Source organism: Plecotus auritus (genome assembly GCF_963455305.1).
Source record: "Plecotus auritus genome assembly, chromosome: 8".
NCBI classification, from domain to species: domain Eukaryota; kingdom Metazoa; phylum Chordata; class Mammalia; order Chiroptera; family Vespertilionidae; genus Plecotus; species Plecotus auritus.
In genome coordinates, this window is record NC_137782.1 from 54874943 (window position 1) to 54893627 (window position 18685).

The following is an 18685-nucleotide window of genomic DNA, read 5'->3' on the forward strand; positions in this document are numbered from 1 at the left end:
TGATATGGAATGACATGATGGAAGTCCACAATGTGATGGGGAAAGGTACTGTCTGAAAGTGAAGCTAAGACGAACCAATTTAGGACACAGCTAATTAGTCACCACAAGAAAGAGTCTATAAAGATATCAGTGGTCAGATCAGTGGGCTCAGACCTTACTGTGCCTCAGCATTCCCTGCAGAGCCTGGTGAGCGGATCCTCCCTGCAAGGGTCTGACCCAGGAGGTCCGGGCTGGGGCCTGAGAACCTGGCCTTCTAAGTAGGTCCCAGGTGCTCATGCTGCTAATTGGGGTGCACACTTTGAGAACCACAGGACCAGGGGACTTCCAAAACCTCCACAAAGGAGGGGGACACAGCACGGTTTAACAAAACGGCAACATCAATTGTAAGTAACAACAATGCTGCTTTTCATTTAGTGCCCATTAATGAAATGAGACACATTCTGGTCATGATTTCTAATCCGTCAACAACCCTACAAGGAGCTCTCTCTCATTCACTGTATTTTACAGACAAGGACAATTCTCATCAGATAAGCTCGTGAACTTGAGCATAAAGGTTAAGAATACAGGTTCTACACTTTAGGAGCCTGCACCCACCCCTTACTATATACACTGAGTGGCCAGATTATTATGATCTCTGAATGCATAATAATCTGGCCACTCAGTATATATATTAGAGGCCCGGTGCATGAATTCGTGCATGGGTGGGGTCCAGCTAGCCTGGCCAGGGGGAGGGGATGTGGGCAGTTGGCCGGTCTGCCTGCTGGTCGAACTCCTGGTTGAGGGGACAATTTGCATATTAGCCTTTTATTATATAGGATATACACTGAGTGGCCAGATTATTATGCGTTCAGAGATCATAATAATCTGGCCACTCAGTGTATACCATGGGCAAGTTAGTTCATCGCTCTGTGCCTCAGTTTCCCTCTTGATAAATGGAGATAATAAAACCTACCTTGTAGGGTTGTTGTGAGAACTAAATGTAGCAATGACGATAAAGCAATTAGAAGGAACTTGGCCTGTAGTAAGAGCTCAACTAATGTTGAAGTCTTTATTATTATTGCTGCTAAGTGGCAGGGCCAGAACTCAGCCCAGGGCTGTATGAACTTGAAGAATGTGTTTTTTTATTCCCTCATGTTACCTTATCTCACCACATTACATTGCCTAGACTTGCATTCAGGAGGCTTGGGTCTGAGCCAGCTTGCTGTGTGACCCTAGGCAAGTCACTTCACCTCTCTGGGTTTTATTTCCTTATCGGCATAAGGAGGAAGGGTGGGTTGGACACAATGTATTCTAGTGCCCCTTCCATTCCAACACCCACTGTTCTATGAGTCTGGCCAAAGGGTTTCTAAAATGTCTAAGGATTTGCTCTGAAATTATGTGTCCCCAGCTACTTCCTGGTAGTATTTGAATTTCCCAAATAAACTCTTTCACTGAAAAAGAAGTGTACTGACCATCGCCATGTCTATTCCCGTTGGAAGTTCTATTTCTAATTTTAAAGGAGTCCACTGGCCTTTGTCAATCAACCACTCATTCACGAGCCTCTGGGCCATGGGAACCAGGCCGCAGCTTGACGACCCTGCGTGAACTAAGAAAACCAGCTTCCTGGCCTCAGAGGCTAAGCCCAGCTCCATTCCCATGGTGACCGTCTGCAGACATCCTGCCAGGCCACAGCAGCCAGAACCTTCCTTTGTCACCTTTAACTGCACAGCACGTAAAAGCTTTGTAGTTTATCTACACTGTTGAAAAAATTATTATTTTTTTTACCCGAGGCCCTACAGCAACAGAAAGTAGAAGATAACAGAACTAGGAATAAAAAGATAAAGTAAATCTCTGGACTTCCAGATGAAATTTCCTTCACCTTCCATTGTTTTTAAACGTATACTGTTTTTTACATCTGAATCTTCCCTTCAGCAAGGGCTTAACAGCAGCTGAAAAGTGAACCCCCATTGTCTCCAATGGTCTTTCTGCAGCTAAATCCCAGAGGAGCTGCCTCACAGGCCCCAGAGCCAAGAAAACAGCGAGTTACAGCAGACCTCACCTGCATTGCCCCAGGAGTCCTTCCTGTACAGCCAGCAATTTGCTGAAGGCTGAAACTTGAAGCCTTGAGCAACAGTGTCCTGAGCCAGAGGACACAGGAGCCCGGGGTCCTCGCTCAGCGGGCAAACCTGGATGCGGAGAACGCCTGGGTCACAGGTGGACACTGCCCACGACCCCACAGATGGTCCAGGCTGGATACTCACAAAATGATGTTCATGGCTCTGCCCAGATGCATCACCACACCCACTTTGGAGAGTGGCAGCAACTTTTAAACCTCTAAGTAGCCAAGAAGCCAGAACAATGCTGGAAGGGGTGTGTATGGCGGGGCCGGGGGGAGAGTTAACTTGGTTACACTGAAGGCATCATCAGCTTTGGCCTTCAGACACACGAATCCCTTACATTTCCACCAGGGACAGGGGTGCTAAGGGGTTCCACAGGATCCCACCCCCAAACTCCCACTGCTCTGTGCCAAGCACCTTACAGGTAGGAGTGTGGGCAATCTAAGCTCCACCCCTTAACTCCACTCCACTGCAGTCACTCCTTAGAGGGGGGCTGGGCGCCAGCTGGGCAGGGAACTCTGGGGTCCTAGACACTGAGAGTGGGGACTGGAAGGGCAGGCGCAGGCTCCAGGTTGGCACCTCTCCTTGGCCCTACAGACGTCTCATCCGATAGGGAGGACAGCCAGAGGAAGGCCAGTGGAGGGGTCCCTAATGCATGGAGCCCAGGACAGGATCCTGCTTGCTTAGGTCTGAGGGCTGCTGCAGACACCATTCCTCCAAAACACCCACCCTCCTCTCATGTTAATCACAGGACTCTGGGATCCTAAGAGCCAGGAGGGGAAGAGACTGAGTAGAACAGAATTGAGCTGTAGAGTTCCCAAAATCAAGTTCAAAGGGACTCTGAAAAGAGACTGCTATGGATTGACTTGTGCCCTCCCCGCCCCCCAAATTTCATATGTTGAAGCCCTAACCAGTGGCTCCCCCGGTTCCTCAGAATGTGACTGGTTCTGGAGTTAGGGCCTTTAAAAGGTGATTAAGTTACAACAGGCCACTGAAGTGTGCCCTAATCCAATCCAACTGGCATCCTTATATGATGACATTTGGACAGATGTGAGCACACAGAGGAAGGACCACATGAAGACGGCAAGAAGGTGCCATTGGCAAGCCAAGGGTAAAGGCCTCAGGAAAGACCACCCTGCCCACACCTTGATCTTGGGCTTCCAGAAATGTGGGAAAGAAATTTGTTGTTTGAGCCCCCAGGCTGTGGTATTTGGTTAAGGCAGCCCTTTGAAACTAGCATAGGGACTCACCAAAGTGCCATGCTCAATGAGGCCGCACTCAGACAGGGAACCAGGCCCAGACTCTCATAATGAGGCTGCTCGGGTGGGCCTGGTTTGCTGGGCTTATCCAACCCCACCCAACCACCCAAGTCAATATCCTCAGGTCCCAGCAGCACTGAGAAGAAGCACCCACACCTGACTCTGACTCCTGCCACAGTCAATAAAACCCATTGGCAGCCTGTGCACATTCTGTCAACCTTAAATGTCTACACTGTGCTAGACTCTAGGTCTACATAGGGGAATAGGAAACCTTTATTCCAGCTATTTCCCACTGACATCTCATCATGCCCACCTTCCCAAATCTTCCCTCAGACCAGCTTAAGACCTCGCTATAAACATTCCCTTTTCTCCTCCCCAGTGTGATTCCCTTCCCCTTCGCCCCAAAGCTCCTCTCCAGACCTGCCTGTCCCCAGCACTCAATGTGACATTGACTGTTTATTTTCCAATAGTGTTCCCCAGCAGCCTTGGGCACACATTCTTTTCTTACTAACTGAATTATAGGCTTCCCAAAATGAATAACTCCCAATTTCTTTTGATGGTCCCCCAGCACACATGTGATGTCACACACAAGAGCCAAATAGAAGAATGCTCGATAAATATTTTCTGAATTAAAGTGAGAACAGGAAATGGTATTCTGTAAAATGTTTTGGATTCCTTTTGAGTTCTTAGTCAGAGAGGCACTTTTGTGGGTAATTCAAGGAGTTCTTATCAGAATCGCTCCATTTTCTCAATCAGCATGCAGGGAATTCATCAGGGATAGTAGCAGGGAAAGATGTATCCCTTGTAGTTCTAGCACCATTGTTCTGCTATGGAGGCCTCATAATTCTGATTCTAATTGGCAAAGCAAGATGAGATCAGCCTAACAGAGCATAAGAAAGAGGACAGTTTACAGCTTTTGTAAGGGACTGTTGAACATTGATTATAAGCAGCTCGGTACTCATTGCTTTGGGCCCCTACAAATGGAGAGAGTGAAATCACCATATGATGTGCTCAAATTTCCATCAGGGCAGGAGACAGAGAAAGTTGAGTCTGGATAAAGTTTGCTAACTCAGTGTTAAGAGACCCTTAAACCAAGCCCCTTCTTTTCAGCTCTGTATTGTCCCTGTGACCAGGTAAAGTCATTGGCCTCATAATTAAACTTCAGTCAGATTCATCCAATGTTTATCAAGCATGTTCTAAGTACAGATATGGGCTCAGTGGCTGAGTCATCACCCTCCCAACTCCCTGTTGTGTTCAAGGGACCTCAGATAATCCAGCCACACTAGGAAACTGGGTATTAGGTAGTTTTCTGGGTTGAATTGTATTTCCCACCCCACCCCACCCCCACCCCCCAAAAAAAGGTTCAAGCCCTAACCCCTGGGAATTGTGAATGTGATTTTATTTGGAAATAGGGTATTTGCAGATATAATCAACTTAAGATGAGGTCATACTAGGTTAGGGTGGACCTTAAATTCAGTATGACTGATGGCCTTATACAAAGAGGGAAGTTTGGACACAGACACACAGAACAGAACTCCAAGTGACGTCAGAGGTAAAGATTTGGAGTGATGCATCTTAAACTGCCCAGATTATGGCATTGTGTTATAGGATGTGGAAGGAGAGTAGACTATGCCACCACAAAATGCCTAAAAGAGTTTAGATAAAAGGCCTGGCTCAGAGGGAAAGCTATTACCAGAGATAACTTTGATCTGAATATCCCATCTGTATTGCAAGTCAAACATCTAATCACCAAGCATCTGTTCTTCTTGTCCTGTGAATTACTCTCCTGTCCTTTGAAGCCATACGCCCCTAATCCCACTCCTTAGACCAAGATGGCATATAAGCCTCAACTGCCCAACTTGCCTTTGGGCTTTGTATTTTTATGGGAAGTATTTTTCAATATTTCCCATACATATGGAATTAATTTTTTTCTCCTGTTAAACTATCTTATGTCATTTTAATTATTAGACCAGTCAAAGAACTTAGAAGGGTAGAAGGAAAATTTTTTCCTCCGCAACAATCCCTAGGAAATGGAACACAGTGAGTGACACTGAAATATGTGCATATAAATTGTTCGGGCCTGTAACTGGATTTGTAATCATCACATCCAAATTTTATCTAGAATCTCAAATTTATCTTATAACATATTTTCATTCTCAGGAATCCAACACGTTGGTTTAAATTTTATAACTTTCCACGGCAATCACACTGTGCAGCTTTTTGCAATATGTTCTCCTCTGCCCAGAGTCTTTTTCCCTCTCTGTGCAATACTGGCTCATTTATTTTTGGCTTATCTGCTATGGTCTCCATGGGTTAACCTCCTGCCCTCCTGCTCTAAATGAGTAAGGTCTGCACAAACAGCTTCCTCCTGTGATTGCTGAGCTGGTTACCCCCACACTGTGGTGAAAATATTGGCAACTCCATCAAAAGCTGTAAGGAATAGCTGACAAATCCTTTCCAGATGGGAACCTTTTCCCCTGGGCAAAGACCCTCCCATTTCTATCTACTACCTCTGTGCGGAGCTGGAGAAATGCCTTGGCAGTGAGGACTGAATTATATCCAAGTCAGCTCTGCTCACCCTAATCCTTTCTCCAGTTCCTCAGAAATCATTAAAATACCTTTGCAAAAGAGAGCAAATTGGTGGTCACCAGATTGGAGGGGGTTGGAAAGCTGAGTAAAAAAGGTGAAAGGAATTAAGAAGTACAAATTGCCAGTTATTAAAATAATCATGGGGATGTCAAGTACAGCACACGGAATACAATCGGTAACATTGTAATAACTATGCATGATGTCAGATGGGTGCTAGACTTCTGGGGGTGATCACTTCAAAAGTTATATAAATGTCTAATCATTATGTTGTACACCTGAAACTAATATAATATTGTATATCAACTGTAATTGAAAAACAAATAAAATATATTTGTATTAATAATAGTTTCTACCCTCCCATTTTATTCTAATTTTATTTTCTCATTCAATTCTGACTAATAAGCTTAGCATTTTAAAAACTAGGCTAATTGATAAATCTCTTAAATCATATGAACATTAACTCAGATTTAGGGAGTCATTTATTCACTTGAAATGCTAATTTAATAAAACTGCAAATTTATCTTTGTTGCTAGGCTATTTATGACTTATTCAACAAGAATTAAAATTAAAATTTGATTTATTACAATCGGTTTTCTTTTTAAAAGCACATGAAATATTTGGCTAGATAAATAATGTATCTAGAGCTCTAGGGATAATCATAAATTCAGAGGAAAATTAAGGTTATTGAAGATTAGCTGCAATATAAACACTTAAAAGAGGACTTTTAATAATGTGTGTGATACTGTGACATAATAAATATATATTAGATCTTCATCCCCAGTTCCTGGTACACAGAGCTCCTAAAGCCCTGGAATTTTCTGCGTGTTAGGGGTGAGAGGAACAACTGCTGCTATTCATAATAAACTCCTTTCAACCATACTTGAGGTTATGCTAATGAGGGGACTCCTTGGGGTAAGGGGGGGCAGTGGTTGCCGAAAAGAACCAATTTTGTGATAAGAGGGTTAGAACTTTCAGCCCCATCCCTGACCTCTAGGGAAGAGAGAGGGGGTGGGAACTGGGTCAGTCACCAGTGGCCAATGAATTAATCAATTGTGCCTAATAGAACTCCATGAGAACCCTAAAGGAAGGGGTTCAGAGAGCTTCCATGTTGATGAAGACACTGAGGTGCTGGGGGGGCGGGGTGCACCCTGAGAGGGCACGGATGCTTTGTGCCCCTTCCCGTACACCTTGCCCTATGCATTTCTTCCACTTGGCTCTTTCTGAGTTTTGTCCTTTGTAATAAGCCAAGAGTAGTAAGTAAAGTGTTTCCCTGAGTTCTGTGAGCCATTAGAGCAAATTATCAAATTCGAGGAGGGTGTCATGGGATCACCTAATTTGCAGCCAAGTCAGAAATGGGTAATCTGGGAACCCACTACTTCCAACTGGCATCTGAACTAGGGGGAAATCTTTTGGGACTGTGCCTTTAACGTGTGGGGTCAGCATTACCTACCGTTAATTAGTGTTAGAAATACATAATGTGAGGGGGAAACCCACACCTTTGGTGGCAGAAGGGTTCTGTGAATAGAGGAACAGTGTTTTCTTTTTTTAAAATATTTTTAAATTGATTTTTGAGAGAGAGGAAGGGAGATGGAGAGAGAGAGAGGGAAACATCAATGTAAAGGGGAAACGGAATAGCTCCCTCCTGCTCGCCACCTACCGGGGATCGAGCCTGAAACCCCAGCATGTGCCCTGACCGGGAATTGAACCTACAACCTTTCAGTGTACAGGATGACGATAAACCAACTGAGCCACACCAGCCAGGGCTGCCATGTTAGTTCTTATTTTGATAACCAGAATAAACACAAGAATCAACAATTTTAGGCTTTAAAGCTCTTCCTTTGAAAAATCTGAATAAGTTGAGGAAATCAAGCCAGCTTTCATGCGAACTAAAATGTATACGTTCTGCAGGTTAAGGTCCAAAGAGTTTGGAAGGCCACCAAGAGTTAGATCCAGACTGACTGGCCTGTCTACCCTCTCTATAGAGAGAAAGAGGAGACGTATGGGGAGATTGATTTGCCGGGATCACACAGCTGGGAGGTAACGACCAGGACCAAAGCTGGGCACTTACCACTAATCCATTACCACACATGGGCCTCACACAATCCTAGTTCATTCTGGATGTGGCAGCTGACAGACCTCCACACATGGGCCCCAGCACAGGACACTTGCAATATAGAAACCAGACACCTCGCCCTAGCTGGTTTGGCTCAGTGGATAGAGCATTGGCCTGCGGACTGAAGGGCCTGGGTTTCAATTGGTTTCAATTCCAGTCAAGGGCACATGCCCAGGTTGTGGGCTCAATCCCTAGCGGGGGGAGGGGGGGTGCAGGAGACAGCCGATCAATGATTCTCTCTCATCATTGATGTCTATCTCTCTCTCTCTCCCTCTCCCTTCCTCTCTGAAATCAATAAAAATATATTACCAAAAAAAAAAAAAAAAAAAAGAAAGAAAGAAAAGAAACCGGATACCACCTACTTCCTCTCTTCAAGCCCAACCAGGAGCTGACTATGAGGGAAGGTTTTTTCACTTTAAAATTTTATTGCATAAAGATGCAACTCCTACCTTCTTTTTATTCTTTCTCTTCCTTCCTGCCTTCTCCCTTCCTATGCCACCACCACCACTCCCAACACCGCACCCCCCCCCCAAAAAAAAAAAACTCCATTAGTCTCAGTTTATTGCATTTATCAGAATGAAAGGTTCATTTGATCCGGAAAGAATGGCCTTTCTTGGCTGTGAGGAGTTGGGGTTTTTCAAACTTTATGCTGAGACAATAGTTTCACTAGATATTCGTTTTTGTTGTTGTTAATCCTCACCCGATGATATTTTTTCCATTGATTTTTAGAGAGAATGGAAGGGAGGGAAGGGGTGAGGAGAAAGAGGGGGGAAAAAAACATAGATGTGAGAGAGACACATCAATTGGCTGCCTCCGCATGTGCCCCAACCAGGGCTGGGGACTGAACCTGCAACCCAGGTACCTGCCCTTGAAAGGGAATCGAACCTGTGACCCTTCAGTGCAGGAGCCAACGCTCTAACCACTGAGAACACTAGCTAGGGCTCCCTGGGGATTCTTTTGCACCTACCCAGCTGAGCCATCGCAGTCACGTCCTCTTCCGCACAAGAATCAGGGACACACACGCCCACACTGTAGTCAGCTACATCCTGGGAAACAAAGGCCACAGCATTCCTTAATGCTAATGTCCATGGAATAGATACATAATGGTTTCTAAGTAAGTAAGGCTGTGGCGGCACTACACATGAATTAAGCACACTGGGAAAGAGGAAAAGTTGGCTGACTTCTTTGGGGATGGCTTTTCCATAACAGAGTAGTTCCGGTGAATTTACGGAACGTCAGATGCACCCATATTTAAGTAAAAATATGCTCCAAGGCTTAATGTAGCTGATTATTTGGAAAGCAGACCCCAGTGTGGGAGTTTGCCCCAGAGTATCCCTCTCCCATATTAAAAGTTAACACTCCTACAATTTTTAATAATACTGCCAACTTGTCATTTCATCCTAGCAGGACACGATAGATCAAGTAAAGATTTTACAAATAAATCAAGCCAATAATTAGAATGCCTGTCCCAATAAAACAAATATCAATTATAAGTAAAGGTTTCTGGGATGCTTCTGAACATATAACTTGCATGATTGTGTAGGCCTGACCTTTTGCTCTGATAACAAAACCATTCATCTTATTTGAAAACAGGATGCGACATTTGTACACACTGGTTAAATCCTGAGGCAACCATCATAACTCTCAGGGGGACAAATGGAGCTGGGTGATAATCTCCCTATGTCCAATGGTTGACCATTGTAAGACCATTTTATAGTATTAATAGCCGAGACCTTGGATTGCTTATCATTTTATACTGTTGTTATTAGCCAATCGGTAATGTATTTTCTTTAAGTGTTGTAACATGCATAAGGTCTATCTTTGTATTTAATAGGAGGCCATTAAATACATGGCCTCTCCCTCCCCCACCCAGCAGTAAAAAAATAACATGCTTAGAAGATAGTGAGCCATGTGACTTCAGTCAACGGATTTAGTAATAAGGTCATAGAAGTCCCAGCCTATCTGCTAGGATGACCTCAAATTCCTGTGTTGCACTCTGTTTCTGGTACAGGATTATGGGTAATGGGAAGTCCACCCTCCCTCCTGTTCCGAACACTGATGGTAAGTCAGGAGTTAATGCTCAGGAGTATTGACTGGGACTTGACCTTGGATTTCCCACGAAGGTCCTCCAGAGGCCTTGCCCCATATAATACAGTAGGAGGAACATCTGAAGGCCTATGTGGTCTGTGAACAACTGCCTCTTATAATGTCCCACACTCAGAGCATGCAAGCAACTTTCTGCCACTGTTTAAAATTTAGTTTTAATGTTTTGAAAAAAATCTTAATAGGTGTTTTGTTTTGTTTTGTTTTAATTAAGAAGACTAATTGGCGGAGCTGTAATGGGTTCCATATCGTGAGGTTCATTTGTCCTTCAAGAGCATGCATGCAGTCCCCACACTCACCTGCAGGATCTGAATCTTGCAGTACTGACCCTGGAAGCTGCCCGATGGGGCGTGGGAAGAGAGGCACTCACTGTAAGATCCCAGTCTATCCATGTTCCCATTGAGAATATTGCTCCCAAGTTTCCCGACGGAGTCATACACTGAATTTCAAAGCAAAAGAAGTGGGCAAAGTTAGCTTCCTTGTGTCACTTTCAAATGAATTTATAGGCACTCGTTCCACCATTTAAATCTATCAAAGTTAAATGCCCAAAACAAGAGACAGGTATATTCAGATGCCACTCCCTGAGCCTGCATTTTGCATCCACAGTCCCTCTCATGGTTGAGGGAGAACAATGGCGCATGCTCTCGTGTTGTTCGATGTGTATCCTCTCATTTGTAGGTGTTCTTCTGTGTAAGTGTATTTTTAATTTCTAGAAATGACTTTGTGCTTCAGATCTCCTACTTTTACATCTGTCACTCAGTGCTACATAGTGCCAAACCCTATGTATAGTACTATGGTTTTTTTTTCTTATACATGCATCCCTATGGATAAAGTTAAATTAGATACAGCAAGAGATCAAGAACAATAACTCATAATAAAATAGAACAGTTATAACAATATACTGCAATCAAAGCTAAGTGAATGTGGTTTCTCCCTCAAAACATCTTGTTGTATACTGTACTCACCTTTTCACTTGAAGGAAGCACTTTACAGCCTCTCTTTGGCAAATCCGAATTGCCAGCACCATTACTCTTGTGCTTTGAGTCCATTATTAAGTAAAATAAGGGTGACTTGAACTCAAGCACTGAGATCCCACAACATATTATCTGATAACCTGGTGAACCTACTAAGTGACTAACAGGCGGGAGTGTCTACGGAGATGCTGGACAAAGGGATGGATTACGGCCAGGTGGGATGCAGCAGGACCACTCGAGATCTCATCACATTACTCAGAATGGCCCCAAATAGAAAAACCTATGGACTATTTATTTCTGGAGTTTTCCATTTAATATTTTCTAACCAAGGTTGAGCACAGGTAACTGAGACCACAGAAAGCAAAACTGAGGAAAAGGAGAGATTACTGCCATAAACAACCACTGGAGGACAGCCATCTCCCTCCTTTACACAGGGTCAGCGCTGCTTTCTACGGGCATGCCTCAGAGATGCTGCAGGGTGGTTCTCCATCACCGCAGTAAAGCGAGTATCAATAAAGCGAGTCCTAATCTTTTTGCTGGTGCAAGGTCTTGCCTGCAATTTGTAAAAGTCACAACATCTGTGAAGCACAATAAAGCTAAGTGCAATAAAACCAGGTAGGCCTGTATGGGACTGAGTAGTTTCAACAGAGGTTGTACAGCCCACAAAACCCAAAGTATTTACTATGTGGTCCTTTGAGGAAAACTCTGCGGACCTCTTGTCTAGAGCTGTGATCCTCTATCCTGGGCAGACATTAAGATCATCTGGGGCATATTTTAAAACTTCTAATGCCCAGGCCCCACGTTCACAAAGGGTGACTTCATTGGTCAGGGTGGGGCTTGGGCATGAATTGCTTTTTCAGAATTTCCCAAGTGATCCCCTGTGCAGCCAGCTTGGTCACTGTAATCTTTAGGATTAATTCCAGACTGCTGAGCATGGTTTCAAAGGCCCTTCGTGACCAGACTCGTTTCTCCAGTCTCATCCTCCTACCCCTGTTTCCTCTGCTGTCGTACAGGATGCGCCAGGCCCGCACTTGCCTCTCCTTCTGCCTGGAATGTCCCTCCTTCCCACCTGCCTGGAAAATGCTGAGTCATTCTTTAAGTGTTGGTTGAAGGGTACTCCCTCTCTCCCACCCCAGGAAAGATTCCAGACTCTTGCTTAGTGTATCACACCAAAAGGCACATTACTATTTACCTGTCTGTCTCTCATGGGAGAGAGAGGCTGTGTCTTCATTAATGGAGACAAAAGAGGAGCTCAATAAACATTTGCTGAATTGAAATAAACTTTGAAAAAATTTAGTTCAATACCACAAATTCAAGTCCACCAATGTATTTTGAGGTCCTTCCCATGTCAAGAAAAACAACAATTTTGAAAGCTGGGTGTAGTTATTATAAATAGACCAAATAGCCCTAGCCAGTTTGGCTCAATGGATAGAAGGTCAGCTTGTGGACTAAAAGGTCCCAGGTTCGATTCCGGCCAAGGGCACATGCCCGGGTTGCGGGCTCAATCCCCCACAGTATGAGGCATGCAGGAGGCAGCCAATCGATGATTCTCTCTCATCGTTGATGTTTCTATCTCTCTCTCTCCCTTTCTGAAATCAATAAAAAATATATATACATAAAAAAATAGACTAAATAATTTCCAAATTCCCTTCTCTATCACTATCTGAGTATCCCGAATTCTGTAGCCTTCAGTTCACGGCTGTGGAACTATAAGAGTTGAAGGAGACAGAAACAAGAGAGGTGCCAATACTGAGTTTGTCTTCACCATTAGGTAAATACCTGAAGGATGAATACGAATACAGAGGAATAGTCCATTCTTCACTTTAGAAGGTTAAATTCTAGTTTTCTTTCCAGTTGGTGTTTTGCTCTGTGAACTGGTTTTCTTGGATTGGATTTATTATTTTCTAGCTGAGGTTATTTGTATTCTATGCAACTTTTCAATTGCATTAGCTTCCTTTCTGGTTATAAATGCAAATGGACAGGTTGCCCTTTTCCTGCCTTCTCCTTAATTAGTTTCTGTCTAGAACCTGAGATGCCTGGCCATGGGCACCATCCAAATCAAAATCCATTGTGATCATTATGGGAGGGAGGAACAGAATAAACTAATGATCAATCCCACCTGCTACTTCACATCAGATGGCAGTTGGTCCAAGTTTTCATTATGAAAAGATTAAAAAGAACTCATTTCAATTCTGCTGGGCTAATTGGAAGACAAATTTTCTTTCTCACATGATGGCAATGATATATGGGTATTAAAATGCAGAGTTGATTAATTTCTGGGTTTAAGTGGAGGAAAGCAAGACCTCAACCAATGGTCTTAAAATATGGATGCACCTCTACCATGATGTTGAAGGTGGCAGAAGCTTCTAGAATTTTAAGCCACAAACAGAACCTGAAAGCGATGATTATCTTCAGCATTAACAGCAAATATGTATTAAGCACCTATCAGATCACTGTGTTATACTAGAGAATTTTAAAAATGAGAACTGAATAGTCCTTGCCCTGTAGCTGACGATATAGGGCATATGCAAAAAATGCTAACCATCTGTTGCCAGAGATCTCCTTGTTGGTAAGAAAATGATCTGAATGTGCTAGCAATTTGATTTCCAACTTCCTGAAGCAGGCTATTTGCAAAAAACCTCCTGGAAGTCCCCCTTGTGTCTGGTCAACTATTAATCTTGGGCTTGCACAACAAGTATAACGTGTGTATTGGTTTTCTGTGACTCACAAACTGGGCGGCTTTAAACCACAGAAATGTATTTTCTCATGGGTTTAGAGGATGGAAGTCCAAAATCATCATCACTGGGTTGAAATCAAGGTGTCACCAGGGCTGCATTCCTGCAGGCTCCAGGGGAGAATCTGTTCTTTGCCCCTTCCAGCTTCTGGTAGCCGCCGGCATCCCTGGCTCACGGCCACATCACCTTGTCCTGTGTGTGTGTGTCCAGTCTCCCTCTGCCTCCCTCTTCCAAGGATCTATGTGATTGCACTTAAGGGCCTACCTGAATAATCCAAGACAATCTCCCCATCTCAAATTCTTTAGCTTAAGTACATCTGTGAAGCTTCTGTTTCCATATAAGGCAACATTCACAGGTCCCAGGAGTTAGAATGTGGTTATCTTAAGAGGGCCATGTTTCATAAATCCAGTTAGCCCAGAATTGTCAGTGGAGCTGCTGTGTCTCCCTTTCTCTGGGATGGGATTCGCTTGGTGCCAGCCACTTTTCTGTGCCCAGCTCCAGCACCCGTGAGGAGGCTGGCCTTGAGTGAGGCGCCCTCCAGACTGACAGGTGGACAGGAAAAGAGGCAACTTCCGAGAATGCAAATCAAGTAGATGGTCCTCCACTGATGACCGGAGGAGAACAAAGGCCAGCCCAGTGAGTGACCCCCTGTGACCGCCTCCCAGGCTTCCGGGACAGAAGACGAGACACACGGGATGCAGGAAATAATCATTCCAGGAGACAAACGAGGAAGCCCAGGGGAACAAGTGATCAGAGTAGGAAGCTCAGCAGCCCAGCCTCCAGAGGGACCTGAGGGACCTGGTATGGGACCAAGGAGAAGGGACCTGAATTGTTAAGAAAGTTTTACAGCAAAAGTAGCCTCTTGGGGAAGATTTCAAGGCTGTTAGGAGATGAGAGGAAACAGGAAATGAAGAACCCTGCAGGCTGCTGGGAACCAGAGGTCTCCTCCTCCCCACTCCATCCCTAAGGAATAAAGGGCAGGAAAATGCAGAAATCCTGTGAAACCACAGAGGCCTCAGTATGATGAACACAGATTTCATTCCACATAAGCAACCGCCCGTGCGAGGCCGCTGCCGCAGACAGCGCTCCGAGTGGGTCTGGTTGGGCCATAAGAGATGGCCAGGGGTGGATCTGGTACGTCTTAGGAAAAATGAGTTCCAGGACCTGAGAGTGATTTGCTTTTGTTTTCATCTCAGATCACAAATGCATGCTGTTTATTCCAGCGGGTGTGTCCGAGAGGCCATAGTTCTCTGAGTTTGTTTCCTAGGGCTGTCTTAACAAATTTTCACAAACTGGTGGCTGAAAACAACAGAAATCTGTTGTCCCACAGCCCTGGAGACCAGAAGTCTGAAATCAGGATGGTTCCTTCTGGAGGTTCGAAGGGAGAATCTTCCATGCCTCTCTCCTAACTTCCAGTGGTGGCTGGCAATTCTTGGCTTTCCCTGACTTACAGACACATCACTCCAATCTCTGCCTCTCATAGAGGGCATCCTTGTGTGTCTCTATTGCCCTCTTATAAGAATACCAGCCATTGGATTAGGGCTACTCCTTAATCCAGCAGGAATTCTCTTAATTTGACTACTAATATGTCTACAAAGACCCTACTTCAAGAAAGATCACATCCAAAAGTCCTCTGTGTGTGTGTCAAATCTCTCTCTGCCTCCCTCTTCCAAGGATCTATGCGATTGGACTGAGGACCCACCTGGATAATCCAGGGGTTAGGGTTTCACTGTGTCTATCTAGAGGACAACCTACCACCCTCTCCAAGTGCTATTCTAAAGTGCTACTTGTTAGCCATGGCCAGTTTGGCTCAGTGGATAGAGTGTCAGCCTGTAGACTGAAGGGTCCCGGGTTTGATTCCGGCCAAGGGCATGTGCCTGGGTAGCGGGCTCAGTCCCCAGGGGGCGGGCATGCAGAAGGCAGCTGATCGATGATTCTCTCTCATCATTGATGTTTCTATCTCTCTCTCCCTCTCCCTTCCTCTCTAAAATCAATAAAAATATATTTTAAAAAAATAAAATAAAATGCTACTAGTTAGCTTGTGAGGCATAGTTGGAGAGGCTCTGGGCCATGGCGAGAAGCTGTGAGCTCCGGGAAGGTGTGACAAGTTTATGGAGAGATGGGATCCCTGGATGGCTGAGAACATTGGCTGAGAACCACATGTCTCTGCCTGAATTCCATCCACCCTCTCTCTACACCTTACTCCTCAGAGCCTTGCCCACTATCAGAGATCCTGCCTCTTATCACATCTACTAGTATGCTTTGCATTGGGATGGAGTTTTAAAACATTATGCAACATTTAACATATTAAAAAGGCATAAGAAAAAAATAATGAAACATCTATGTTCCCATCACCCAGCTTAAAAAATAAAACTTGACCCATCATTTGAAATCTGATGGGTCCCCTGTGGCCTCCCCACCCTAGGCACTCTCCACTCTGAGGCAGCCTCTAGCTGAATGTGGAGATTCCATTCTCAGGCATTCCTTTCCATCAGCACCGTATGGGCGTCTCCCTGAGCAATGGAGCACCGTTATTTCTAAAAACTTACATTTTGTATATATTCTTCCACAACGTTTTCGTTGGTGTTATTTCTGTATATTCCCTCATTGATACACGTTGCTCTGCCTCATTCCTTTTGCTGCTGGTTCCCCGCACCCCTCCACCCCCCTTGTTTCTCTTGTTACTTATTTTAGGCAGAGATGGAAAGTACAGGCTTGGGAACAGATGACCTGGACTCAAATCCTCTCTCTGCCATTTTCTTCAAGCAAAATACATCTCTGTGGCTCGATTTTCTCATTTATAAAATGTGGATGATAAAAACACCCTCCCCATAGTGGGGGTGGGGTACTAAATGTGACAACTCCTGCCCCGGGAGCGGTGCCTGCCATGAAAAAGTACTCTCTAAATAATGACTCCTTATTTTTCCATCCACATCCCTCAGCGCAAAGAAAACCACACTGAGAACGAAGACCACAACAGCTTGCTGGGCTCAGAAGTCTCAGGCAAAACGTCCAGTGTTTTCTGGTGCGTTAGAATGAAAATCAGTTAAAACAACCCGAGTTAGTAGTATTTGTCATGTATTAAATTAAGCGATTGTCATCTGTCCCATTTATGTAAGTCATTCAATTCTTCCTTGGACCATTCATCTTGGGGAACTTTTCTTAACTAAAAAAATGAAGACTTTTAATTTTCAGGCTTCTACAGCTGGAACATCGTTGGTGCATGGCTAGAGGGAGTTTTAGGGCAAATAAAGCGTTAACAAATAAAACTGGGACTAATAATGGCAAGATGTGCCCCCACCTCATCACCGGGAATCCGAGGTGATCATTGTACCTTCTGGATTTTGCTGGCTAGCTTATTAGGCCTAGGTTTGTCAGAATCTTCCCTGTCAATATCACCGAGTGTCGCAGCGAAACATCAGTTCCAGCATGGGACTTGAAAATAGCTATGGGATGAGGAAGATTCATCTTTTCCCACCAGCTCATTAAATATCAGGACACCTAACCAACTGTAGAATGGCATTTGTTTCAAACCATGCGCTATTTTGAATTACCCAATATGAAGCCCAAACTTTGTTTATCTGTATGATGTACATTATGCTACTGAATGTTTTCCAATACAAAATCAATGTGGTCAAAATGGACATGGAAATCGCTATAATTGGTTTTCTGGCTTTGGAAAGAGTGAATTTCTACATTTTTCCTTTTTGGTGGTTTCCATCAGCATCAACAATTAATCATTCCCCCACAGAGGTTACCTCACTGAAAGCGAATCTGATTTCCTGCCCCTTCTGGCAGGAAGGTTACATGTCCCTTTAGTTGGGAGAATAATTTTGGAAAACTATAAAAATAAATAAATATGGCAACCTGACATCCATCCATATCCCATGCAAAGAGTTCTGGCGACAGTCGGACTTTTTCCAGCCTGATCCAGTCCACTCACTAACACACTCTCAGAACTGACTATGGAACATATAACAGGCAATACTGGTTCCCTGAATCATGAAGGAATCCATTCTCCAAAGCGGATGAAATGTCTAGAAAAAGAAACAATGCAAGCTATCTTACATGCCAGAGGAACGTTATCAACTTCAATAACAACAAACAGCATCATACAATATACAGACCATTTTCATCTTGTCAGAGGTTGGTCTTCAGGAGACTCCTGGCTAGAATTGATACCACTATCCCTATTGCCTTCTGCAAGAGAAATTCCTCCCCCCACCTCGATTCCTGGTGCAATTTGTAAACTGAGGCTCCTCTTGTCTTCCCCATTGGGTTCTTTGCTTTAAATTCTCGAGAGTTTTTCTAGGATGCCCAGCATGAACCTTAGATTGCCCTGTGTTCACCTACCCGACGGGCCAGGGAAACCCACTTACTTCTTAGAGCGTATTCTTTGGGCTCCACTGAATTCAGATCAGAAAGGAATTCATCAGTGTCTCGCATGCACTTGAGAGAAATGTTTCTTGCAGGAAAAACAAAGGGTAATTGAAACTGAAAAGAAAACAGAAAAAATAGTAAAGTTGGGGCCATCATTGTCCCTTAACCTGTCAGGATAAAGCTCCCCTCTTAGACAAAGAGCCTTATATTTATGAAACACTGGTCTATAACATGTTGGGGGGGAGAGAGGGAGGGAATGTGACATTGCTCGGTCCTTAACACGCAGCGACAAGCTGTGTCTCCTCAGCCACCTGCAAAGCGGCCGAGATGAACAAACCATGGAAACCGATTTATACACAACTTGTTATTGTTGAGGAAAGTGGTGCTGTGGCTGTGGGGCCGCTGACCACCTGGCTCCTTTAGTTATGCAGATTAA

General features: G+C 44.3%; 1 protein-coding gene across 1 annotated transcript in view; it reads right to left on the reverse strand.

The window, feature by feature from the left end:
* The window catches only part of LOC308256194 (O-acyltransferase like protein-like), a gene marked incomplete at its 5' end in the record, with an annotated part of 45210 nt that extends 26805 nt beyond the window's left edge, over positions 1-18405 (reverse strand). The window contains 3 exons of the mRNA XM_080684261.1: positions 9025-9103; positions 10460-10599; positions 18249-18405. Of these exons, the coding sequence (XP_080540387.1) occupies positions 9025-9103; positions 10460-10599; positions 18249-18405 (376 nt within the window). The remainder of the gene's footprint in view (positions 1-9024; positions 9104-10459; positions 10600-18248) is intronic.
* Positions 18406-18685: the final 280 nt, after the last annotated feature.